Source organism: Pituophis catenifer, unplaced genomic scaffold, assembly GCF_029215685.1.
Source record: "Pituophis catenifer annectens isolate HBS135680 unplaced genomic scaffold, rPitCat1.0.hap2 SCAF_7, whole genome shotgun sequence".
In the NCBI taxonomy this organism is placed as follows: domain Eukaryota; kingdom Metazoa; phylum Chordata; class Lepidosauria; order Squamata; family Colubridae; genus Pituophis; species Pituophis catenifer.
Window position 1 is genome coordinate 44,455,873 of NW_027256887.1, and position 26,575 is coordinate 44,482,447.

A 26,575-nucleotide genomic window follows, 5' to 3' on the forward strand; every position below is an offset into this window, starting at 1 on the left:
ATAAGCCAGTTGTGAAAATTGAAACATGAAATCTTTCAAATTCATTTTATTGGTATGGTTTAAAATTCTGGATACCATTCATTGGGGCAAAATGATAGTTTCATAGAATTCTTAATCAGAACAGATGCATTTGGTATGAAAGTTTGAAGATTTAGCCAGCATTTTGAGATGCATGAAACAACAAGAAATTCAGAATTTGCAAGAGGTTGAAAGAAAAGAGAAAAATATTATTTAGGCAGAAACCTCTTTGAATAAAATCTTACACCTTAGGAGAATGCATTTGTAAACTGAATAACAATTGGAGAAAATGCACAAATTATATATTTGACACTTTGTTTCAAAGACTAATACATACTTTTATTTCATAAGTTGAGAAAAGAACTTCATTATAGGCTGTATAAAAATAGCAAATAAAATTCCAGGTTTGGCACTTCTCTTCTGGCTGGGAAAGAGTTTTCTTTTTGGGTCACTAGAAGTGCTCATAAAGCATAACATGATTGTGGAACTTGGTATGTCAGTGTTCTGTCCTGATATAATGCAGCTTTCTGTGTCCTACATAACAGGAAAAACATTGTGGTTTTGTGTCACACGGAAGACTGCATTCTGAAAATGGGTGCCCTAAAGTATTGGCAAGGGAACACATTTTGGTCCCTGCCTGCTCAGGACCACAGAAAGGTAGCTGGTTGGACATAACTTTTTGCATCCTGCTATATATATAGTTTCCAAGCCTTCTCGGGAAAGAAGCTCCTTAATTTTGGAACCCTGACTTAAAGTTAGTAACTTTTAAATATTTGGAAAATTTATGAAATAGTAGTTAAGCGCTACATCTCCAAAAGGGCATGGCCCCATTTGATGCAGGTTTTTAAAACCAAAGGGAATGAAATGAGTTAGGAATATACCACATTTTTGGACTATAAGACGCACTTCCCCCTCCCCCCACAAAAAGTGTGTGGAAATGCATCTTATAGAGTGAATATTTTGGCGGAGGGGTGTGTATGGTGCCAAACAGCTGTTCTAAGCGGTGAGGATTGCCACCACGCCCAGCAAACGGCGTGGTGAATGGGTGGCGGTGAATGGGTTGCGGATGGCGTCAAATGGGCCGCGATGGTGAACGGGCCGCAGCGGTGATAATGTGCTGAAGCTGACCAGGCTGTTTGTTGTTTGCTGCAAGGACGCTAGCCAGATGAATACCAGATGGATACTGGGAGGCAGAGGCTGATTTTTTCCCCTTGTTTTCCTCCTCTAAAGCTAATGTGAATCTTATCGTCTGGTGCGTTTTACTGTCTGAAAAATATTGTAATAACTAAATACATTGAATATACAGATGTCTCCCATTAGATTTCCTGAAACAAAGTAGCATTTTGTGTCAGTTGAACCTTCTAAGTAGAGGACATTGCAGCAATTCAGCCCTGGGAGTTACAAGCTGTGACTTAAGGTAGTCCTCTTTTCCAAGAAAAATTTTTATCCTCAATAATGGATACAATGTGAACATGTCTTTTAAGTTTTAAATTGAGGGCTTAAGAGAGGAATATTATTAAACTGGTTAGAGGCCCACCATTGCCATCCACAAAAAAGCCTGAAAAAAAAAATTCTTTCAATCCTAACCCATGTTATTCAAATGATATTGCTACTCTTGATACTGTTGTGGTCTGCCATCACCCTGTGGAGCTGGCAGTGGAGTCGGACAGGGGAGGAACATGGGCCAGTCCTGGAGTCTGGGGAAGGCCCAGACAAGGGCTCTGTGTCGGAGGCAGAGATGGGGCCAGGGCCATCTGGGAGTGATGCACGGACTCCGGAGCCCCCAGAGTCTGACAGCAGAGAGACAGAGGAACAGGAGGAGCCTATTCCTAGTGCAAGTATGCACAGAGTTGCCAGAAGGCAAGAGCAGCTAAAGCAAAAGGGAAGACTCGGGAGTAAGGCCAGAAGATGAGTGTCCCCTCCCATAAGGCTTAAAAGAGAAACAAAGGCACTTGGGCCTTTTGCAGGAAAGCAGTGTTGCTAAATCTGTTTCCAGTCGGCATCTCTTGTTTATTTCTGAATTTTGTGGGACTTTGCCAAGTAAGGCCTATGGCAGGGTGTCAAAGAAGATAAAGGATGGTGATAATCCCGAAGGACTTCTGAAGGACTTGTTTTGCAACTAGTTGGGACTCAGCTGGGAATGAACGTAAAATAGATTTATTTGGGACTAATTGTGTATTGCAATGACTCAGTAAGCCTTGGTCACAACAGATACCTGAAGTTATCCATCCCTATATAGATGAAAAGCATGTTATTTACCAATACCTAATATCTAATTTATCAAGAACCGCTGTATAGTGTATCAATATTGCTGCATAAAATTATGGAAGTATAATGGATGAGCATTTCATGGCCACCTGCAGCCTTCCAGGCATCAATTTGTAACCTCAATAATTCACCAAGTTCCTGCCAACAAATTACTGTAGTCAAATATTTTTGTTTAAAAGTGACAATATGTACAAGGAAAAATAAGTCATCACTAACCTTCCATTTCCTCATGGCCCCCTGCTGGAAAACATTTGGTCTGCCTATCCAGTGAAGACACGATCCCATGCCATCTGCCTTTTCTGTAATCCTTGGAGATCAAACTTGACCCAGGTGGATTACAAGTGCTGCCCTAGTCTGAAAAAAGTGATTCACACACCTGGCCTGGATGCCTTTGACAGAGAGCTATGGTAAGACAGTCAAGCAAAAGAGACAGTTTGGTCTAGTGAATTAAGGCTCCAGACTAAAAAGTGGCAGACCATGAGTTCAAGTCCTGCTTTAGCCATGAAAGCCAGCTGGATAACTTTGCGCCAGTCACTCTTTCAGTGCAACCCACCTCGCAGGGTTGTGGGGAAAATAGGAAGAGGAAGGTATGTTGGATATATTTACCCTTGAGTCATTTGTAAAAATAAAGGCAGGGTACAAATAAATAGATGGGTTAGAGTGTTTACTTTGTGATTTACTTTCCATAAAAAATGTGGAATAAAAGTTAAAATATTTCTCAGTTGCATTGTAATTAACAAGGTGAGCTGGGTATAAATATATTAAATGGAACCCTGGTAATGCGTAAAAGTATGAGAGAAAAATGCCAAATCATTTTTTCTCTAGCCTTTTAATAATTCTTAAGAACATTTTAGAATCTGATTGAAAGACCTTATTTAAATAGCAGCTAGTTTGAAATGTTACTTATTTATATTAACTGTAATATAATAATTATAAACAGAATAAAAGGTTTCAAAATGTTTTCAGGATGCTTCTAGACAATGCCTCTATTATTAAGAATCCAGTACTATAGTTTATTGACAATAAATGCAATAAATTTGTCCAACATCTGTTTAAATAAAAATGGCCATCCTGACATCTGATTCATCTGTGCATTGCTTTAGCCTTCCATTTTGATTCTTGAGGAAAGAAGCAATTATATAACATTACAGATGTTGACTGCTATCTCTGTTCTGAACATTTTTCAACTACGCATTTGCTACAAGTGTTCACATAGCTACTGTGCATGTGCAGACATACAGACACATACATACTATTGGAACAAGTGATATTCTGCCAATGTCACCTTCATGCAAGCTTGCAAAAGCAAAAGCCAGTCCAAGTGTCCTGTTGAACTTTTCCGAGAAGTAGCCGCAGGCACTAATAATTCTTCGGTCTTTGGTGGTTGAGAAATGTCCTTGCGCTTTAATTGGATGCTTTGCAGGAGAGAGCAGGAGGGAGAGGCAACAAGGCATTGATGTCTTCTATTCCTTTGTCCTTGTCCATCCCAGATCGCTTCCTAGGCTCAGGACTCTCCTCTGACCACCTCCCTACTCTGTGCACTCCCTTAGCCACCTTGGGTGCATTTCTACAGGGGTTGTGGTCATAGATCACCAATTTCAAACCATTCAGGTGGATGAGACTGGGAAAATCATGGATGGCATTGCAGTCCACATCAATCACTTCCAGGAAAGGCATGTGCAAAAGCACTGGTGGGAAATCGGCCAGTAAGTTGCTGGAGAGCCAGATAGTACGCAGTTCCTTCAGATACTGTAGCTGTTCAGGCAGAGAGCGCAGGGCATTGGATCCAGCATGCAATGTCTTGAGTTGCTTCAGCTCACACACCACATTGGGCAGGTGGTACAGGCAGTTGGATTCAATCCATAAAGTCTTGAGGTTTTGGAGCTGATGCATCTCCGCAGGTAGGTCTCCCAGTTTATTATTGCCCAGATAAAGGATAAACAGCTGTTTCAAGGTGCACACCACTTGGGGTAGTGTGTGGAAGTTGTTGAAATCCAGTGCCAGGATCTGAAGGTTCTGTAACTGTTCTAACTCAGGGGGCAGATGATTCAGGTTGTTGTTGCTCAAGTACAGCTTGACCAGCTCCCTGAAAGAGCAAACACACACAGGAAACCGTCTCACTTGCCTGCCACTCAGATCCAACATTTTATCAATTGGCATCTCTTCAAGGTCACCCAGGATGTATTTCTGGCACTCATCAAATGGGAGAAAGGCTATAATTGCTCTTAATGTGTTGCCCATTCTTAAAAGCTGCAATGGCTTTTAGAGTCAGATGTATATTCCTTGTAGATGTAGAAACTCTCTGGGTTTTACTCTGCTCTTCTGGCATTTCCTCTTCCCAGTAAAATAGAGGCATGGTCTACATGGCAACAATCATGATTTTCAAGAGCCTTGAAATATTTCTGATAAGTGAATGAGTGTCTGTTGATGAGAACTACAGACATTCCCATGGAGCAACTCTAATAGAAAAGGGCAGTAAAACTATCTCAGGGAAGTTCTTGTTGATCTCAAATGTTTTTGGAAATGCTTCTGAGTTTCCTCTTTAGGATATTTCATTTTTGAAATTTGCGTCCCATGACTTAATAACCACTAATGTGATCAATACTTTCAGCAATTTATCCATTCATATGTATGGGTTCAGACATGAATTAAGTCATGATATGGTTTCCTGATTTTGGTTTAGCAAGTGGTATGAATCTGTGTTTATGGTGGGGTGAACAAGATGAACAAGGCATTGAATATCAGCCTCAGTAGCTGAAAAATTATGCCAGCGTATGGACTTAATTTCCCCTCCATTTCATATTATCCTAATTCAGATCTGGGTCCCCACTTTTTTATTTCAAAAGTAGTAAGCATGGAATGAGAAATGTTTTAAAGCATTATCTGATATGAAGTGCAATGAATTAGTGCAGCTTGCATAGCACAGTTAGTCACATTCTCTAGTCAGAATGTGGCTTTTTGTTACAAAACACAAACAAATTGTCATATTTATTAAATAATTTAATAATTATGACAATTTGTTTGTGTTTTATTACATTTCTTTAGTATTTTTTGAGATGTACCAAAATTTAGTTGGGAAGGTCTGGCTTACCATTTAACCATTAATCTGTTTTATCAACATAGATCATTATGACCTTAAGCTATTACATCTTGTGACCATTGACATAGTCAAAGTTTCAGCAGAGAGATAATGAAATAAAACATTGCAGATAATGAGTTTTGAAAAGACTTTGGTGTGTGGGGAGAGGGTGGGAACAGATTAATATATTTTTTCTACCTCTAAAAGATGGACTCTTTTAGGAAAAAAAGCTTTTAGGGCTCAATGTATGGTTTTCCTTTTGCCAATATTTTATCCTCCAGAAGGCTGAGAAGATTACTGGACCAATGTTAGTGGCTGAATATGGTTTGAACCCTGCTTTCCTCAATTTTAGAACACTCTGGCCATGAGATTACACTGATTCTGTAGTAAGACAATGTCAAATTAGTTTCCTTTCTTGAGTCATTTTGAGAGCCAGTTTGGGGTAGTGATTAAGTCATCAGGCTAAAAACGAGGAGACCATGAGTTCTAGTCCTGATTTATGCAAAAAGCCAGTTGGGTGACCAAGAGGCAGTCAGTCTCATGAGAAACCGCTTCTGAAAAACCTTGCCAGGAAAATTGCAGGGACTTGTCTGGGCAGTTTCTGAGAATCAGACAAATTGAATAGAAGGTGGGGGGTGGGGAATGAATCATTTAGCTGTATGATATTTCAAATACATCATAACAATTAGAACATTTAATCAGTGGAATGATTTGCCTCCAGAAGTTGTGGGTGCTCCAACACTGGAGGTTTTTAAGAAGAGATTGGACAACCATTTGTCTGAAATGGTGTATGGTTTCCAGCCTGAGTAGGGGGTTGGACTAGACGACCTCCAAGCTCCCTTCCAACTCTGTTATTCTGTTATAATTCATAAATGCAATATATTTCTCCAGAAAATAATTCACAGATGTCCACCCTTTTAAGAACTCAATCAATAGCTGTGAAGGATGCTCCAGAAAAAAAAAAAAAAACTTCTTTCAGATGTCTATGGAGATTCTCAGTCATCCAGGTCATGGTTGTGCCAAAGGTGCTTTTTCAAGAGGCAACTGGGCTTACAGAAAGTCCAGTTGCCTCTTGAAACAGCACCTTTGGGACCTTCCTTCAGATGTTTGGTCACAAGTGATTCATACTCACTTAGTCTTGGAGAAAAAGCTTTCTGTGACCTGTATGCAATTAGGTAGCAACTATTGTTAAAATAATTTGTGCTGATCAGTAAGTGTGCTGATCTTATGCAATAGAATAGAATAGAATTCTTTATTGGCCAAATGTAATTGGACACACAGGGAATTTGTTCATAAGCTCTCAATGTTCATACAAATAATAAAGTGATAAGTCATAGATCATAAACCATAAGATACACTCATAAATCATAAGATACAAACAACAATTGATAAATCATAATAGTTCAGTGATCTACCAGTAGATCCCAATTTGGGTCTGCCCATCCCTAACAGGTTACAATATTTACACAAAACAACTGTGCTTTTACAGCATATTGCAGATGTCCTGCCAAACAGCTATTGACTCACCAATAGCTGATTGTGTTCCTAGTGAACCACAGTGACACATAAAAGAGCAAATGCTCCAAGAAATCAGCTACATTTTCATTTTCAATACGCTGAAGTCATGAAGGTTCTCTTAGTAATTCTGGTTTATATTCCGTTCATGACTGCTCTGATAAGGTAAGAAAGAATTTCAGAGCATTCTTATTTGTGTGTATATGCAGCAATATGAAAAAAAAAAATTATCAGTTTACTTCAAAGCTTCCTTAGAAAACTTTATAATGTTTAAATAATGTCAGAAACTATTAGAGAATGATGCTACTACCGGTATAGTTTTCATTTCTGGCAAAACCAAAACTAATCACGTGAATCCAGTTAAGATGCTCTTTTTACAAGGCCAGAATATTTAAGCACTAAACCTAATTTATCTGCCATGGAAGTAGGTTGATACATGTAGATATTTCCTGCTGAGTCTCTTAGATGTTATGTTAGGAATGTAACAAATCTTTATTACAAATACTAAGATTAGGAAAAAACAAAGAAAAGAGAAAAAGAGAAAAGGAAAAAAGATGGTAGTACAAAGAAGCAACACCTGATTTTTTTTGGGGGGGGGGGGGCTGGTTATAAATGCATTTATATTTTACCCACTCTTTCTAAAGTTTCATCATAATTTCCTCCTTCCCCAAGCTATCCTGTTTTTTCACTTTCTGAGCTAATGTTTTGGGCTGGAGGAGGGTCCATTTGGACTCAGATGGATTGCATGTCACAAGGAGTTTACTTTTTATAGATCTGTGGCCACTTTTTCTAATGGCAAGGTCTAAATGGTTCATGTCCCGTGAGTATGTCCAATTAAACCAAACAGCCTACCCATAGTGTACTTTGATAATATCGTAGTATCAGTTCACTGAGCCTCAAAGCGGGAAAAACAATGCAAATCATGACATTTGGTAAATGGCAGTGTCCACATTCAAATCTATATTTATATTGTTCAATCAGGATTCCACTAGTTCAGTTTAATTCTATCCAAACTGTACTTCGAGAAAGAGGACAACTGGAGCAATTTTGGAGGAATAATTTACCTGAAAGTTTTGCTCAGAAGTACTATCCTTGCTTTCCGTCTGATATTCTTTTGTCCATGAGAACTGCAAAGGAAAAGCTTCATAATTACATGAATGTGAGTATAGTATTTGTAGAAAACAGAATGAAAAGAACAGCCTGGGACAGCTCTGGGTCAACCAGTAGGCAAAAAAAGCATAGAGCTAAGGCACCAGGGGGAAGGGAATCCCACAGAGTTTTTCTCTTTAGCTGTTGTGCTCTGAAATCAACTTTAGCCCAATTTTTGTAACTGTCATAATCTATCATGCTCCACTTTAATCCGCATTGTATAAATATAACTTTTTTGGCATGCTGAAAGACTAAAATTTAAAAGTTTAGTTTGAAGCTATTACATTTGCTTCCATCCCATGGAGTGAGAGTTTTCCTTCCATTGTTGGGCTGTATTGAGAGGAATGGAAACTTTTCCTGGAACAGCCCTTAATTAGCCTCTTTAATGAGACATTTTGCCAGCCCTAGACCAACATATTATGCAAAATGGGATTTACCAATCGAAGCAAGGAAAACACCAATCAGACACTTATAACACTTAAACTCACTAATATTGTTGGCACACACAATCATGTCATAATCTAGCAGATGCTAGTGATGGTTAATTCCTAAAAATAGATTGTGAGCTTTGGGTTGATATGGAGAGTGGACTGATACGGAGCGGAATCCCGATAAACCTCTGACGGCAATAGTGACTGATTCTTTCTTGACATCTCAGATTCACTGGGTCACTTTTTTAAAAAAATCAACTTCAGGATTATTTTCAACCTTCACAAAAAATAAAATTGCTGGCAGAGTTCATGTAGAGCTTTGGAATGATATATCACTGGTATGCTGATGACACCCCTGGACTGGATGAAACCAAATGATCTAAGCATTTGCTTTTTGACCTCTCCCCGATAGCTTTGGGTTCCCGTGTGACAGTGACCGCAGAGAGTGTATTTGCACTGTGCCTTATCTAACCATTCCTGAGTTGCTAGACTTGGCCAAAGTTTCCAAGGCTGATTTGCAACTATAACGTACTTCATGTTGGGCAATCCTTGAGAAGTGTCTAAAGCTGTAATTGGTGTAAAATATCCAGGCAGCAAATAAGTGCAGAATATTGGAACTAAAATGATTCCATATTAAAAATCTACAGTGCTTTGGCACTTACTTTCTGGCTACCATTTAAAGTAGTAGTTTTAACATTTAAAGCCCTAGACCCGTGATGGCGAACCTATGGCACGCGTGCCACAGGTGGCACATGTAGCTATATCAGTGGGCACGCGAGCTCAGCTCCAGCATGCATGCGTGTGCTGGCCAGCTGATTTTCAGGCCTTCTTGGCCCACCAGAAGTAGGGAAACAGGCTGCCTCTGGAGAGCCTGGGGGTGGGTGGGAAAGGCCCATTTTTCTCTCTCACCTGCCTCCAGAGCCTCTCTAGGAGTCTCTGGAGGCTAGGGACAGCAAAAAAGTCACTTCCTGACCAACCGGAAGTTGGCAAACGGGCAGTTTCTGGCCTCCAGAGGGCCTCCAGGGGGGTGGGGAAGGTTGTTTTCGCCCTCCCCAGACTCATAGAGAGGCTCTGGTGCCAGGTGAGAGAGAAAAACAGGCCTACCAGGCCATCACGTGCCAGGAGTTGGGAGGTAGTGGGGGGGGTCACGGGCGTATGCGAGGGGGCGGGGCACATAGAATTATGGATGTGTGTACATGCACGCACAATCTTCCCGCCCTCCGTTTCCTGGCACGCGATGGCAAAAAGGTTAGTCATCACTGCCCTAGACCAAAAAAACCAAACAAACCCTGATTACCTGTAACCTAATCTGTTACAGCAGGTTCTGTTTAATACCTAACCTATTAAATCAGGACAAGAGGTTCTCTTCTGATGTCCTTACCCTCTGAGATCTTGTTATGCATATGGGAAAGACCCTTCCTTAGACAACATCCAAGCTGCATCTAGGAATTATTTAGCTCAGTCTCCACTTTTCCCAGTTTTAGAATAGGAGCTAGACCTTCCTATGAGTCAGGCCTCTTAAATTTTAATTAGTTTATAATAACCTTTTTAATATCTTAAATAATTATGCTTTATTGACATATGGACATAATGGCAGAATACTGTATAGCTGGAAATTTTTTTAAACAAATAGCTTAATACACTATTTGTATAGAAACAGATATGCACCTTGCAAAGTACATGATCAAGTTGTATTACATTAACTTAATAAGTAAACAACAACCAATAGTTTTAATTGATTTTATTGATTTGGATTCAGACCGCACACAGTATTTCCCAGTCTGCTCACAGTATTTCAGTATGCAGTGTGAGCAGCCATACATTGATCTTCCTTTTACTATTTCTCCTTTCTACAGCACCTTTTCTTCCCATACAACCTCTTGTGGTTGTCTCAAGCATCCTCCTCAGACCAATAGGAAAAGTTTTCATGAACCAAAATACCGTAAACTATGGGGAAATAAAAATGGGCAAATCCCATTTTGTGAGCAGAGACTTTGGGTTCAAACTATTTTATGGTTTATATTTATAATATTAATTAAAAACAGATGAACAAATAAATAATACAAATATAATAATACAAATCCAAATGTGCACTGATTTCCTAAAAAGATATTTGATGTCGAAGGATTCCCATAATGGAAGGGTTTTTGTTAGTTCCTCCTATGCTTCCTGGATGTTTGTTTTTTTTTCTTAAGGATTGGGAAGCAAATAGAGTTAAATATGGAAATGAAAGAATTAGCAAAAATCCATTCCCTTTATCTGAAGTTATTATAACATTTGTCTGTGCTATTATGCTTGACTTCAGATTATGGGTTCTATTAAGTGTTTTTATCAGACTCACAAGAATCCACTAATCACAGCTAGAAGCCAGTTAGGAGAAGGCACAATGGAGCCAATGGCTTTTTAAAACCCCAAACTTGTTTTGTCAGGGCATTTATTAATCCCATGTTTGGCTCTGGGACTAATTACCCTGGTTTAGAGGAGGAGATGAATCGAGGCTTATTCCTTGTTGCAATATTCTGAAAAGAAACGCGAGGAAGGTTTCTAATAAAACTCATTTATTTGTTATAAAGAAAATAAAACACCTCACTAACTAAGAAAAGTTAATTGTTACATTTTTGAAAGTAATTCGGGCCGGCTATCTTTCAGCCGGACCTTTCTGGAAAAAGAACAAAGGAAAGAGTGTGTGAAGCAAGTGAAGGAATGTGGGTGGATGCGGAAACACGTAGCTTACTGATAAGAAGTTGGCAAAGCTACGGAGAGTCTGAAAGTCCAGAAATAATGAGCTCAGCTGGTAACTAAAATAACGCAGTGACATTGGGAAGCAAATAGAGTTAAATATGGAAATGAAAGAATTAGCAAAAATCCATTCCCTTTATCTGAAGTTATTATAACATTTGTCTGTGCTATTATGCTTGACTTCAGATTATGGGTTCTATTAAGTGTTTTTATCAGACTCACAAGAATCCACTAATCACAGCTAGAAGCCAGTTAGGAGAGGGCACAATGGAGCCAATGGCTTTTTAAAACCCCAAACTTGTCTCCCGTGTTTACAAAATAATAATTCTAAAGCTGAAGCTGGAATTAGAGATATCAGAGTTTCAACCACCCACCCCCCAAATTCTCCAGATGATTAACAGGATCTGCCTAAGACTTTGGTCAAGAACAAGTCATTTTCATGTTTTAGAGATGAGCAGGCTAGCTATGAGCCCTTATACTGTCCTTTCTTAAAAGATGTCTGGGCTGAAGCCTTAGAACTGAAAAGAGTTTAAAGCAAGTTGGAACTTGGTAGGTGACTAATTACTGAATGATGGATGCCTTTTTTCTCCTAGGCCCAATACTATGGAGAAGTGAGCATTGGCACCCCACCACAGAAATTCTATGTGATACTTGACACTGGATCTTCTGATCTTTGGATACCATCAATATATTGCATGAGTGACGCTTGTTGTAAGAAATATTTACATCATTCAAGAACTTAAATAAAATCAGCAAAGAAAAGTCCAAATTTTGTCATTATACAGGAAACTATGGGAAAGAATTGTTAATTTATGACTTCATCTAATGCAAAGTTCTCTCATAGATATGGAACCCCCTTTGAGATATTTTCTCAGCTGATATTTCCCATTTATTTCGGCTAGATACAACTCTTCAAAAATTGTGTCATTTTGGAGTTGTCTCATTTCTTAATGAACATTATTTTGATTTTTCTATTTTTATTGATTTATTGATTTTTCTATCATTTCTTTTAGAATTTGTGGTTTTATTATTCATATTTTTATTTAAACTGTTTTAATGAGAAGAAAAATCTGCATAGAACTAAAATAACGAGGAACGAGGAATAGTAGAATGCTTAAGCTGAAAGAGATATAACATACCCAATTCCTTCAGCCTAAATCATCAATAATCATGATAGATCTAAACAAAGATGTTCATATCCACAACAGTATTTTGTGTACCTTTGAATCTGAAGCTAATTTTTGTTCAAGTGATTTATTCTACTTTAGTGGGGCAATTTCCTATAGCCATTCTTCATAAGTAGTCAAGAATTTTTAGCTGCAGAGTTTCTCATTGATGCTTTCAGTAAAGAAACTAGATTTGAAGTGAGTCGGAAACACTTTTGAATCTTTCTCTTAGTAGGAGAATTCAGTATACTTTCAATAGCTTAAAATTCAGATCCAAATATCAGCTTTGCCGAGCCGCACCACAAGAAGCTAATATTCTTCCCTAACATATACAGAAACTGAATAGACTTCATGGATCCTCCAGTTTTGCCAGTTCAATTTGTCCTTAGCCTCTGACACATAAAGCAGCTGCCTCTGGAATGGGACAATTCGCTGTGGCCAACTTGTTGAGGGACAATTTATCAATTCAATTTAATTCTTTAAAATAAATAATTTTTTGTCATTCACATTTCATTTTGTCCCTCCATTTGCATCCATTCTTTAATGATTCTATTCCACAATTTCTTTGATATTAATATAAATCTTGTACTGCAGCAAGTTGTCCTGAGGTGAGTTGGCCAAGGCAAGTTGGCTGTAGTGAGTTGGCCATGGTGAGTTGACCTTGACAAATTGTCATTGACCTACTGCCTTATTCGCCTGAATCAAAGAGTTGCTCTGCTTTTTGCCAAATAATTTGACCCTGATACTTTAATCTCATGTTTTTCTTTTGCTGAAAAAATACTTTTAAAAGTTAATCCTACTGTCCAGAAGAAGTAATGGGTTAAGAGCAAATTATGTTTTTACAGTAACACACAACAAATTTGAGTCATTTCTGTCACATTCCTATCAACATGGAGGGCAACAATTTTCTCTGCGGTATGGTACTGGGCACCTCATGGGCATTTTTTCCAAAGATGTGGTCCAGGTGAGAGAACTGCTATTATCTTCAAGGGTTTTATGTTTTCTGAGAATGTGTATAGTACTAGAATTAAAAAATAAATTGCTGGAGATAAATGAGACCAATTCTCTTTTAAAAATAATTTAACTAAAATAGGAACCTTCTTGTTAGGGGAGCTAGGAATAATAATATTCTAAGGAAACAATTGAGAGCCAATTTGGTATAGTGGTTAAGATGTTAGCCTAGAAATCAGGAAACAATTATTTCTAGTCCCATCTTAGGCGTGAGAAACTGGCTTGGTGCTTTTGGACCAGTCATTCTTTCTCAGCCCAATGAGCTCACAGGGTTGTTGTGAGGAAAATATGATAAAAAAGGAATGATGGTATGCTTGTTGCCATAAATTGTAGATGAAAAAGTGGAATAAAAATCTAAATAAAACAACATTTTCCTTGAAACGATTCTTACTATATGCAGCTATAATATCTTTTCATACTGTTTTTCTTTTACGATCAATGAACAGATTAGCAACATTTCCATTGAGGCCCAAGACTTTGGTGAATCTCTCTTGGAGCCAGGCAACACCTTTGTCTCTGCACATTTTGATGGGGTGTTGGGCTTGGCATACCCTAATTTGTCAGTGGTGGACTCTGTCCCAGTCTTTGACAATATGATGAAGCAGAATTTGGTTGAAGAACCTGTGTTTTCCTTCTTTCTGAATAGGTCAGTATTTGCATGTGAAAAGAAAGGTAAACATTAAAATATACGAATGGAGGAGAAATAGATGCATCAGAGTTATTTAATTCTCATGCCATTGCCTCTTTGGGGGAATGGTCCAGCACTGTGTCAAATGAATAATACATGTACAGAAAGATGATTGATTTATCTAATTCTGCTTTATATATTCTGGGAAACACTATTAATAGCTCTTAGATAAATACAGTTGGAAAGCTTGCTTTGCAGCCAAGGAGGTTTCCTTCTCTCAAAATAAACCACCAAATTAATCATAACATGATTACATGTTAACTTTCAGGCCATCTGTTTGATCAAAGCTCTGTATTTAAAAAAAAGAAAGAAAATCCATTTTTCTATGAACAACTTTTTCTAAAACTAGATTATTACAAGTCCTATAAGCATATTTCCCTACTTATATATGTATATAGTTTTCCAATTATCTGTATTATAGATATTTCCAAATATATATGCATTGCATAAAACTTTCCCAAATATACACCATTTTATATGCAGTTATGAGCTGAGAACTACTTTGAGGTAGATTTTAATAACTGATAATTCATGCTATAATAGCTTCCTTTTTGGCAGTTATGTCATTTTTCTTGAAAATAAATCCATAACTGATTTCTTTACCATCCTTAATTTATTTCAAATATCTCTTTGAGTCCCAGTTGTGTTCTCATTCAATTTTATAACTACATCTTTTGCTTATCAGCATAATGCATTTCATCTTTTCAGAGATGGCACCAAGGATGGGGGTGAATTGATATTTGGAGGCATAGATCATTCACTCTACCATGGACCCATTTATTGGATTCCTGTCAGTCGAAAAATGTACTGGCAGATTCCTCTTGAAAAGTAAGTTTGCTAAAACAGAAACCTTCACGTAGGCATGCAAAAACAACTTCTGACTCCCGATGAAGCAGATGAACCACAACCAATCCATAAATATTGTGCTTATGTTTGAGTATGAGAAGCAATTTTTTGGGCCTGCACTGTTGGCTGTCAGCCAACAAGATAAGAACTGGATGTCTGCTACCACAGTCCAGTAATATATGAGCTCAGGAAGATTTTTTTTTAAAGAAAAGAGTCCTTTTTACCAATATATTATGATGGCAACTGTAAACATAGTCACAGGCTTGGTATAGATCAAGACCAGGAATTCACTAAACAGCGACAAATTCAAGAAACAAGACAAGAGACAGTGAGGTGGAATCCAGAGTTCTAAAGATGGCATAGTCATAGACAGAGTTGAGGCCTGAAAAATTGTTTTCAGCATCTACTACCAGGAAAGAAGGACAATACACTAGCTTATTTTTTGTAAGCCACCCAGAGTCACTGAGCGTGAACAGGCAGCCATGTAAATATTCTAAATAAATGAATGAATAAAATACAGAGCTGCAGCAGCTGAGCACTCAGCATTGGCTCTTCTGTTGTCGTGTTTCCTGCCAAGTGTCTCCAATCTATGGAGTTGTTTCCTCTGTAGCTGAATCTTTATCAACCACTCTACTTAGGACTGGTGGCTGGACCTCAGAGTCTGAGGGGCTGGAAATGTAGAGCATATTTAATTTAACTAAATAACTAAATTAGTTAATACATAATATAATTGTACATATAGTATAGTTTTAATATGTCCATTTATAGAAACTTTTTCAAAAGAAGAGACACATAGAAAGCATGATCAAAATGTTTTCTTTATATTTTTGTTTTTCTGTTTTTTAAAAACCAGAACCATGGTTTTCTATTGCTCCCCCTGTAAATAAAATAAATTAAATATTTGCAAGGTAAAACGTAAAAGTTTCCCTGACAACCATGTCTGACTCTGGGGCATGGTGCTCATCTACATTTTATGGCTGAGGGAACCAGCATTGTCCAATGACCGTTTCTGTGGACATGTGGCCAGCATGGCTTTATGTCAAAGATGCACAGAATACTGTTACCTTCCCACTTTTAATCTACGCACATTTGCATGCTTTCGAACTGCTAGGTGGGCAGATATTTGCATGGATAAGAGCAGGGGTGTCAAACTCGCATCATCATGTTGTCATCACATGATGTATCACGACTTTTTCCCCCTTCGCTAAAACGGGGGTGGGCATGGTGCATCCAGCCCACGGGTTTGACACCCCTGGATTAGAGGATAATTGTTTACTGAAGCATAAATCTTACCACAGGATTTTGAAACAGACAAGTATGAGATTGCAGCCTTACTTTCTCTTAACAATACTGAATGCAAAAATCTAAATGATATTAATGTATAGATGTAGTGTTTATGTATGTGTGCATAATGCAGAGAAAAAGAAAAGTTCTGAGGTTGGCTTTTTCAAATATCTATTTACAAAAATTTGTTTTTGTATTCATGTATTCCAATTACTTTCAGTCTGTTTCTTGATTATTGATGTTTACTCTCCTCCCCCATCCCTTTGTGTTTTCCACATCCAATAATGCAGTGTGAAAATCCAGGGACAGATTGTAGCATGTAAAAATGGCTGTGAAGCTATTGTAGATTCCGGAACCTCTCTTATTACTGGTCCATTACTAGATATTAAAAAACTACAAGCAAAAATTGGAGCTGTCCCCAGTTCTTCTGGAGAGGTAAATAAAATTCTGGGTTGGAAAGGATAAAAATTATTGATATCATGGTGACACAAACATATTAAGAGATATTCTAAATAAGAGATATTCTAAAGCATAAATAAAGATTGGTTTTGCGAAATGTAAAATTAACAATGAAGTTTTGTTATAATCCTTTTATCCACTATACCTATATTTAATATATTTGGAAACCAGCATAGAAGCTACTGGAAATGGAAGAGGCTGAAATTTTTTAAGAGAGAATTTGGCATTTATTTACTAAGTGTTTATCTACTTTATTTGGAGCAAATGTTCTACAATGGATACTAATATGGGAGAATGAAAATGGGAAAGGTACTGTATGGAAGATACTTAGATGAACTGGCCAGCTTTTTTTATTCTAGGACTGGGCTGCAAACATTTGGATCACCACTTGATGATATTTCTACTGTATGTTCATCTGGATTCTTCAGCCCAGAAACTGGGTGTTCTTCTTTCACGGGGCTGCAAAAGAACCCATAACAATCAAACCAGACTCTCCCTTTTATCCATCATGTCTCTGATCCAATCCACCAATTTGGGGACCTGATTGGCTCAAAAGGCAGCAGACCAATGATGAAAGTGAAGAATGAATTAAAAGGTTAATGAGAAAGAGGCTAGCTGCTGCTTCATGGCACAGTCCTTCCCTGTCATTGTTTGGTCACTTTTAAACATGGCTTTAATCGCTTTTTCAAAAGAGGGCTAAACCCATGTTTTAAATTAGACTGACTAATTAAGAAATGTGAAGGGGGAAATTGCAGGGCAAAGTGTGAGTGAATTTTAAGCAGCCACTCCCCATCGGTCAGCTGTTAGTTTGGCTACTTTTGAACACAGGTTCATGTCCTTCTAAGAAGGCGGTAAACTGGTCTTCAGGAGGAATGAATAAGAGGCTGGAGAGCAAATGAGCATCTGTCAAAAGTAATTCCAGGCTTTGCACAAACTCTATTGGGAGCTACTGTATTTTTTGGAATATAAAACGCACCTTTTTACCCCCCCAAAAGGGGGTGAAAATTTAGGTGCCTCTTATACACCTAATGTAGCCCTGCCCACCCAGTGGCCCCCACCCTTTGGCCTGTGTCTCGCAGCAGTTACCTCCTTGCAAGCAAACAGCAAGAAAAAACAGCCCCTTTCAGCTTCAGCATAGGTTGTTTAGATTGGCCTCCTGACTCTCAGCTGATTTGGTCTCAGCTGTTTTGCGCAGGGCTCTGCTGCTAGCTGCAAAGTGCTGGAGCAGATTTTTCCCCCCTAGCTATACTGAAAAAATGAAACTGAAAGTAAAGCAGGCTCTGCTGCAATAAGGCAGGGAGAGATTTCTTTTTCTTTTTGCTCACTAAAAAAGGTAGGCGCAAACAATGGGAAATTTAGGGCAAAAGAGGAGAGTTAAAGATTTTAAAACACAAAAAGCTCTATTTAACTAGAGAATTGTAATAATTGAGATACTATTAATTGCATATTGTGTTGAAAGCAGAAATGGTTAAGTTGTGGTTTGGAGGAATATATGGGGAAAATTATTTGGTTTATTATTATTGGTAAATATAATTAATTGATTTGTAAGAAATTGGATTGCATGGAAATAATTGGAATATTCATGTTCATATTGATTAATATACAAAAAAGATAGATATATAACTAATTGATTTATATTAAAATGTTGAATTTGTATTAAACAATTGTAATATTACATAATTAACCAATGTGAGGATGGATATAAAAATAGATGACAATGGGAAGGGGTATAATATAGAATAGAAGGGAAAAATTGAATTTGATTAAGATTAGAGATGAGAATGAAGGGTAATACATATGGCAAAAAGGAAATATAGAAATTGTAAATTTAATTGAAATGACTAAACACTTTAAATTTGTGAACCAGCCAAATACTCTGTTTAAAGAAAATACATTGTATGTTTGTACGTGTGTTTGTCTAAAAAATAAAAAAAAACTTAAAAAAAACAATCAAAAAAGGTAGGTGTGTCTTATACTCCGGTGCGTCTTATATTCTGAAAAATATGGTAATTCTTGACCTTCCAGCATCTATCAGCAAGTCTGAAAAACAAATTGAACCATAAAGAGAAGGAGGTCCTGCTCCACTGCATGTGCTCTTCAGCTCCTTTCAGCTGTTTTTTCCCCTTTTAAAAAACTTTTTTCATGCAGTGAAGCAGGATGTCCCCCTCTTTACTGTTCAACTTGTTTTTCAGACTTGCTGATAGATGCTGGAAGGTCAAGCATTAGCTCCCAACAGTTTGTGCAAAACCTGGATATTTTCCCACTAGCTGGTGCCATTTGGTAGAGGGGGTGGGAGACAATCCAGAGTTTATTTTCCTTGTCCTTGTGGTAAATAAGGATACCATCATTTGGGAGGCATTTGTCCTGTGGTAGGATACAAATTGTTACTGATGAAATTTTATACTAGTATAGTTTAATGCCAGCTAAAGAACGGATAGATTGACTTTATGAAAGTCATGGGAAAAACTTTTAATATTTATTTCAAGTGATAATGCAAGAACTGCTGGTTCTAAAAGTTAACATCCTTTTGAAAATACTCAATAATTTTCTTTACTGGAAGTCATAATTATTATTGTTTCTGTTTAATTAAGTTGACCAAATTCATGTGGATTTCTTCTGAAAAGTTTCTAGGACCTTTTGTTGCCATCTGTTGTCCTTATATCATTATGAGTTGTGAGATACTGATATAGTTGAAGACTGTAATTGTATTTAGATGCCACTGTGAAGTGTTTTTACGACTAGGATAATTAAATCTAATGTAGTGCATTTTAGTAAGTTTCATGATCAACATTTTAAATATCTTTTACACATTCACCAGCTTTATTGGAGGAAAAGAACTGCTGAAATTATGAATTTCACTGTGTAGCTCCAGAATCGTACTCACTCCCTTCTTCAAACTTCCATTTTGACAACTGATTTTGCACATCATCACCTATATTGATTGTCCCCTTTGACTGGCTTGATAATAATGCTTGTTTCTATTAGTGCTGCGACTGATATACAGCACATATGCGGCTAGTTGGCAGTTGTGCACACCTCCAAGAATGGTGTTCCACTATATGTAGGACCTTATTTTGAATCATTAAAACAGTGACATCCTTTTAAAGCTTACATGGCTGTTTTAAAAGAAATTGCTCAACACACAGGCCCACACAGGGCAAACTACCTCTTGTGACAGTTCATCAGTGTCAAAAGTATGTCAATCTTGCAAACAACATGAACATTTTAATGATTCAAGAAATTCCTCTTTCATTACCCACTCTTTCAAAGATTTGTATGGCCCTATTTCTTCCTTGGCCCATTCTCTGTTATTTATGGCCAGTTTAACTTTATGCCAACAGCATCTTTAGCTTCTTGTCAAAGAATGTAGGATAGATCTATCCAACCTTGACACTTCCTTGTGCTCATCAGTCTGGATGTTGCCCGCCCACCTGTACCAGAGGGAAAGCAATTTGGCAAATTACATTCTTATGATAAATATTGCCTCTTTACTAGTTCCAATATCAGCTCATGCTGCTTTTAGTAAGCCATTATATCAGTTCTTTGGCTTATACTGTGGAAAGCAGATCTAGCATTAGCTGTTTTACTTAATTGTTAAACATGAAACTTCCATAATCAAATGCAATGGATGATTACATGTCAGGAATTATCAGGAACAAGTTAGTGTAAATGGTGACCAAAATTTTAGATCAAGGAATGCTTTGATTTGTGTTACAGTTTCTTGTGGACTGCAGGAGACTTTCCAGTTTGCCCTCAATAAGCTTTACCATTGGGCAGAAGGAATTCACATTAACACCAAAGCAATATATAATTAAGGTATGTATCCAAGCTTTAATAATGGTCACTTAATGATCACTTAATGATTTTTAATATAAATAATGCTGTGCTTCAATGGTTAGATGTTCTAAACATAGATCTTTTTAATATATTTTATTGGAGTCTACTAATCTAGCTGAAATGTTAATATATATTGCTAGTCCATATATGATATGCTATATGCTAAATAAATAAATAATAAATAAATAAATAATGAATACATTTTCTAGCACAACACAATAGGCATAAATGCAGATTTTCATATGCATGATTTTTGATACAATGTTATTTTGGAAGGGTTTAGAAATCAGCTCAAAGAACTTCTTAATATATTATCGTTATCTTCCATATATTTAATTTAATTTAATTAATAATATTTCTATGCCGCCCAACTCCCAAGGGACTCTGGGCGGCTTATAATAAAAATAATACAAACAATGAACATAAATTAAAAAAAAAACATTATAAAAGCATTTTAAAAACATTAAAAATACATGCACACCATCCATGGCCGGATCTCGCAAGATTGAACAGCGAGATCAACGGCCCCAGGCCTGCCGGAAAAGCCAGGTCTTCACCACTTTCCGGAATGCCAATAGGGTGGGGGTAGTCCGGACCTCAGGAGGTAACTGGTTCCAGAGAGCTGGGGCAGCCACAGAGTAGGCCCTCCCCCGTGGGCCTGCCAGCAGGCATTGTTTAGCTGACAGGACCCGGAGGAGACCAACTCTGTAGGATCTTACCGGTCGCTGGGAGCTACGCGGTAGAAGACGGTCTCGAAGATAGCCTGGCCCTGAGCCATGTAGGGCTTTAAAGGTAATAACCAACACCTTGAATTGTGCCCGGAGACCAATAGGGAGCCAGTGCAGCTCGCGGAGAATTGGTGTAATGTGGGTGCATCTAGGTGCACCCACGATAGCTCGTGCAGCTGCATTCTGGACCAATTTCAATTAATCTGCACTATTCATATGTACAGATATTGATAATTAAGTCAAGCTGGCCTTTCATGAAGCCATGCAATAGTTAGGCATTAATTCAGCTCAGGTTCAGCCAGGCACAGGCAAACTGACCAGTAGTTGTAGCCATCTACTGACAGATTCCAGTTCAGGTCGAATAGAAGAGGATAGAAGAGACCAAATGAAGAGACAATAATTAGATCATACTGATCTGATGGTAATCCAAGAACAAGTATCCACGGTGAGAAGTTGGCTGCAATAGTTTTAATGGGCCTACCCGGTGTACCCCAATTGGCTGCCAGGAGAGGTAGAAAAGAGCAATTGGTGACTCTTCTCCAGATTGCTGAACTAGAATGCCAAGCAGCTTGAGTCAACATGGCCATTGGGAACATCTGGAGAAGCACATGTTAACTACTTTAGTTGATAGAATCAGCTGTGTTTCAGATGTTGCCTGAATAGCATCTTTTCTTCACAAGATAAGCTATCTCTTGGCAACTCATGGTTACATTAACATTTTTGGGGTGTGAGGAACACAGTGGAAGAAGTCTTGCTTCCAATGTGGGTGGTATCAGGATTTTCTGCTTTTCCTGGATTTGGGGCAGTTCTGAGACTATTATTATTATTATTATTATTATTATTATTATTATTATTATTGTTATTGTTATTGTTATTGTTATTGTTATTGTTATTGTTATTGTTATTGTTATTATTATTATTATTATTATTATTATTATTATTTTAAAACTCAAGAATATTTCAGGACTTAGTTGGCTAATGTTTCAATGGGAAAATCAGGCCACTGAGTTTGGTAACTGTGGTTAGAGGGAGGCATCAGACTAGAAACTGGGAGCCCATGAGTTCTAGTCCCATTTTAGGCATAGAGCCAGCTGGGTGACCTTGGACCAGTCATGATCTCTCAGCCCTAGGAAACAGAAAATGGCAAATCACTTCTGAAAAACCTTGCAAAGAAGCCTTCTGGAGTTTGTGCAAGTAGTTGTCAGGAGTCAAGCCTAACTTTAAGGCATTAAAAAAAGAGGGGGTGAAATTATAGTACATGGACCAAACACAACCATGAGATTCCAAACCACTCACCCAAGTCTTAAGATTTAGTCTCCCTGAGATTCTAAGCAACACTAACATAGACAGCAATAGAAAACCCATGCACCATTGGATGGCAGGGAAAGTGGCAGGGAGCATTAGAAATCTTCCCATCCCATCCTGATAAGCAGATAAGAGGCTGCTGTTGGGTGGGATCAAGGAATTGTGAACGTGGCTGGGAAAGTGTCATAAAGGTTGAAAATGAAAATCACATGACGGCATCACAGCAGCCATCAGCAGAATTTAAACAGCCAAAACGTCCCCAAATTTCATTCCCTTGGGAGTCATGGGTTCTGGATTTTGGACACATTCTGTAGGATAGGCCATTTGAGTTAGTAACATGATTCAAAAACTGTTGCCCAATGATGCACCATTTCACCCAGTTAATGGTAATGACAACAAGAGTTGTCATAGATAGAAACTGGGTTTGATTCAAGGGAGTGCCTGCCAGTTTACAATATTCCACTGATGAATGACTTCTACTTTCAGAGAGGTCTGGTGGTAAGTGCTATTCATCTATTGTATGCTATTTATAATTGCATCTGAATAGTATGGATGAGAGTTTGCATTCATCTCTAGTTTAGCTTGTTAATTGTATGTAATAAGATTAGGGAAAGAATCACTAGAATGATTTATAGGATTGGGTGAATTTGTCAATATCATGTTCTCATTTTTATGAAAATATCAATTTGGCTTCTTTTTCCTTTCTTTTGTTTCCTTTTTGCATAAAAATGCAACAAAATTTATAGAGGTTTCAGTGGATATTTTTGCAACTTATTTTTTTTTGGGGGGGGGGAATTTTGCCTAGTGTGATAAGATTGAGTTCCAGTCCCACTTTAATCATAAAACTAGCTGGGTGACCTGGGGCAAGTTATTCTCTCTCAGCCCTACATAGCGGCAATAGCAAACCACTTCTAAAAACCTTGCCAAGAAAACTGTAGGAACTAGTCCAGGTAGCCATTAGGATTCAAGACTAATTTAAAGGCAGAACAAAAGATAGACAAGGAAAAAAAGGAAGAAAGAAGTCCATATGCATATTGTGCAAATGTTGAATTAACATGAATAAATTTTCAAAATTGTTGATGAACTGTATTTTAAAATAAGAAAAGATTAATTTTGAATATGAATAAGTTTTACTACATGTATTGGTTCAAAAATGCAAAATTATAATTTGCATTCTAATAGCCCCAATCCTATAAGGTAATCATACATTAAAGGAAATGCACTATCATCGCTTCTCCTAACTACCCACTCTCTTCTTAATAATTTCATAGCATTTAGTTAAAGGGGCCAGCAAACTTTCTTATCACTATTTCACCTTCTATTTCAGGTCTAGCACATGCTACATAATGGCAGTCTTTGTTTCTCTTTCGCAGGAAACAAGTGGATCTGAGGCCTTGTGTTTCAGTGGTTTCCAATCGCTGGATCTCATCTCTAATGGAGGACCATTGTGGATTCTAGGAGATGTATTTATGTCAGCTTTTTACTCTGTTTTTGATCGTGGACATGATAGAGTTGGCTTTGCTAAATCAGCTCGTAAAGGAAGAAGAAGAAATCAACAGAAATAGTAAAGCAACATAGGTAGAGATAATATTGATAATTTTGCCTTTCACACAATGAACAAGAATTGTTTTTGATATATGGAGAGAGAATGGGGAGAAGAAGGTGTAAATTGATTTAACTATTGTAAGACCACTTTTACAGCTTGATTCTGATCCTTCTGTGATCATAATGGAGGTGTAGTGACTTTTTCCAACCTATTGACTGTCAGATCCTCTTGCTGTCTTACCTGATTTCCAGCTCTGTCTCCCTAACCCTAACCAGAGGAAATGGCGGGGATCGGTTGTGCATGCATTTAGATATTTTCAGGGAGGGCTTATATTCTGAGGAGGGCTTATTTTCGGGGAAGGTTTATTTTTGGGGAGGTCTTATTTTGGGGGGAGGTCTTATTTTCAGGGAAACATGGTATTAGGTAGCCATATTAGAAATAGCTGAATAAAGTCTTCAAAAGTCATAGAGCTGAGCCATTTGGCTTACATAATTTACATTTACTTGGATCATGATGTATGTTCATTTTTGGGTGCAAAGAATGGTAGTCTTAGCTTTCAATCCTATATACAATATACTTAGATGAGAAAAGACCTCACTGAAACAAACTTTTGTTCTAAAGCAAAAGTTATTGTTATTCTGCTGATTAAGTTATTACTACCCAACTGGCAAATGGAAAGTTACTTATCTGCAGTAATTATGTTTCTTATATTACAATTGACGTAAAGCAGAGGTGGGGAACGATGGCTGGCTCAGGAATTCTGGGAATTGAAGTCTACAAGTCATAAAAGGCCCATCATTCCCCACACCCAAGTAAAGGAAAATTGTCTGACAGGTCTGATTTGGCCCATGGAGTTTCTTCACCTGTTTTGCTAGATTCTTTTCCATTTCCCAGTTCATTGCTGACAAAAAAGGCAGATCTTCAGCAGATGGAAGAGGCATTTCTTCACTGTAGACTCAGGCATTGGTATAATTAGTTAGCTGGGTCTGTGGCTGGATAAGATTCCATGTCTGCCAGGAAGATAGGCAAGATATTTGAGACTGCTACCCAATACATATTTACATGTGAGTTTGTTTCATTAAAATCAGAGACACTTCTTGTTCTTGGTAAAATTAAAATATTTTTGTAGTTAAGAAGGCTTAAAGGTAGAATTGCACATACTGAATTGCTGACATCGATATAAGATTTATTCCTCAGAATCCTACACCCCAAATCAGCCACTTTCATAATTTTTCATAAGCCAGATGTGTTCAAGTGATAATTTCTCCTTAATTTCCCCCTTTTGTTCAATCTGTTCTGGACTTTCAGATATACAAATAAAGTTGATCAAGCAAATAACCTTCTGAGTCATTCTGTTTCAAGTTAATTTGACCTTTTTGTTTTCACCTGCCAGAAAACTGAAGTCCTGCTTAGCACTAAATTGTGGATTCTGTTCCAATGGAGGCAGCTGAATTCCAATAATTCTCTTGGGCAGCAGAATGAAACCAGTCTGTTTTTGCTGATGGGCCCTGAAGATAACAGTGAACTTTCCTCTATGCTTTTCTCTCATTAAATGGCCATCTTACACCCCGCCCTTCAATAAAAAAAGATAAATTTCTTTGAGATGTCATTACAACTTCAGAATATTCTCCTACAAGCAACAATTTTATTGATGTTTTGGCAGCATGCCAAGATTTTAAAAAGTCGTTGCTACATTTACTTCTTTTCAGCCTTTCCATATTAGATAAAGATAAAGGTTCCCCTTGCACATATGTGCTAGTCATTCCCGACTCTAGGAGGCGGTGCTCATCTCTGTTTCAAAGCCGAAGAGCCAGCGCTGTCCAAAGAAGTCTCCGTAGTCATGTGGCTGGCATGACTAAATGCCAAAGGTGCACGGAACACTGTTACCTTCCCACCAAAGATGGTCCATATTTTTCTACTTGCATTTTTTAAGTGCTTTCAAACTGCTAGGTTGGCAGAAGCTGGGACAAGTAACAGGAGCTCACTCCATTACGCGGCGCTAGGGATTCAAACTGCTGAACTGCCGACCTTTCGCTTGACAAGCTCAGCGTTTTAGCCACTGAGCCACCGCGTCCCTCGCGTCCATATTAAGGACACAGAAATAGAATTCTGAATTTTAATCACAAAGAGTTTTATAAGAAGCAGGATATTCTCCAGGAGCAGCAGGGCAAGGAATGTAAACATGCAAATTGCCTTTCTCTAAGAAAAGGAAGGCCAAAATATTTTTATGTAGGGGAAGAAGAACTTCAAGCAAGAATGAGTATGAATCTGTACTCTTTGTCTCCCTGTCATCTGGTCATATAGCTTCTATTACAAAGATTCTAGTTCTTAGTCTTATTTGTATATGTCACCAGAAATGACTGTCTATTTCATACCTATCTTGAGGGAACGTCATAATTTTTTATTATGATTTGTTTCTATAATTCAGAGCATTTCAGGCACCCTATTCTGAGCATCTTTACTTACATAGACATCAAAATTCAAGTTGCCATGCCTTTATTTAAGC

At 37.8% G+C, this 26,575-nt stretch overlaps 2 protein-coding genes across 4 annotated transcripts; one reads left to right on the plus strand and one right to left on the minus strand.

The window, feature by feature from the left end:
* Positions 1-218: 218 nt before the first annotated feature.
* LRRC10 (leucine rich repeat containing 10) lies at positions 219-4,593 on the minus strand. The gene has a single exon (XM_070946874.1). It carries the CDS (start codon positions 4,525-4,527, stop codon positions 3,691-3,693), a length of 837 nt encoding a protein of 278 aa, XP_070802975.1. The 5' UTR covers positions 4,528-4,593; the 3' UTR covers positions 219-3,690.
* On the plus strand, positions 2,700-26,483 carry LOC139319164 (cathepsin E-like). 3 transcript variants are annotated; one of them, XM_070946872.1, is made up of 10 exons: positions 2,700-2,873; positions 7,862-8,039; positions 11,793-11,910; positions 13,211-13,329; positions 13,823-14,022; positions 14,773-14,892; positions 16,485-16,629; positions 20,371-20,469; positions 23,897-24,101; positions 25,463-26,483. In XM_070946872.1, the coding sequence occupies exons 1-9, from the start codon at positions 2,764-2,766 to the stop codon at positions 24,086-24,088; spliced, it is 1,281 nt and encodes a 426-aa protein (XP_070802973.1). In that variant the 5' UTR covers positions 2,700-2,763; the 3' UTR covers positions 24,089-24,101; positions 25,463-26,483. The 3 variants fall into 3 exon arrangements, with proteins under 3 accessions (XP_070802973.1, XP_070802972.1, XP_070802974.1); XM_070946871.1 differs by lacking the exon at positions 25,463-26,483 and having other exon boundaries at positions 23,897-25,424; XM_070946873.1 differs by lacking the exons at positions 2,700-2,873; positions 25,463-26,483 and adding an exon at positions 4,102-4,187 and having other exon boundaries at positions 23,897-25,422.
* Positions 26,484-26,575: the final 92 nt, after the last annotated feature.

Bases quoted from the DNA above. Each gene is read 5' to 3' on its own strand.
- LOC139319164 (XM_070946872.1), top strand. From the start codon at position 2,764: ATGAGTTCAAGTCCTGCTTTAGCCATGAAAGCCAGCTGGATAACTTTG. The intron at 11,911-13,210 runs GTAAGAAATATT...ATGTTTTTACAG, and splicing joins TTGCATGAGTGACGCTTGTT to TAACACACAACAAATTTGAG. The intron at 14,893-16,484 runs GTAAGTTTGCTA...CCAATAATGCAG, and splicing joins TGGCAGATTCCTCTTGAAAA to TGTGAAAATCCAGGGACAGA.
- LRRC10 (XM_070946874.1), bottom strand. From the start codon at position 4,527: ATGGGCAACACATTAAGAGCAATTATAGCCTTTCTCCCATTTGATGAG.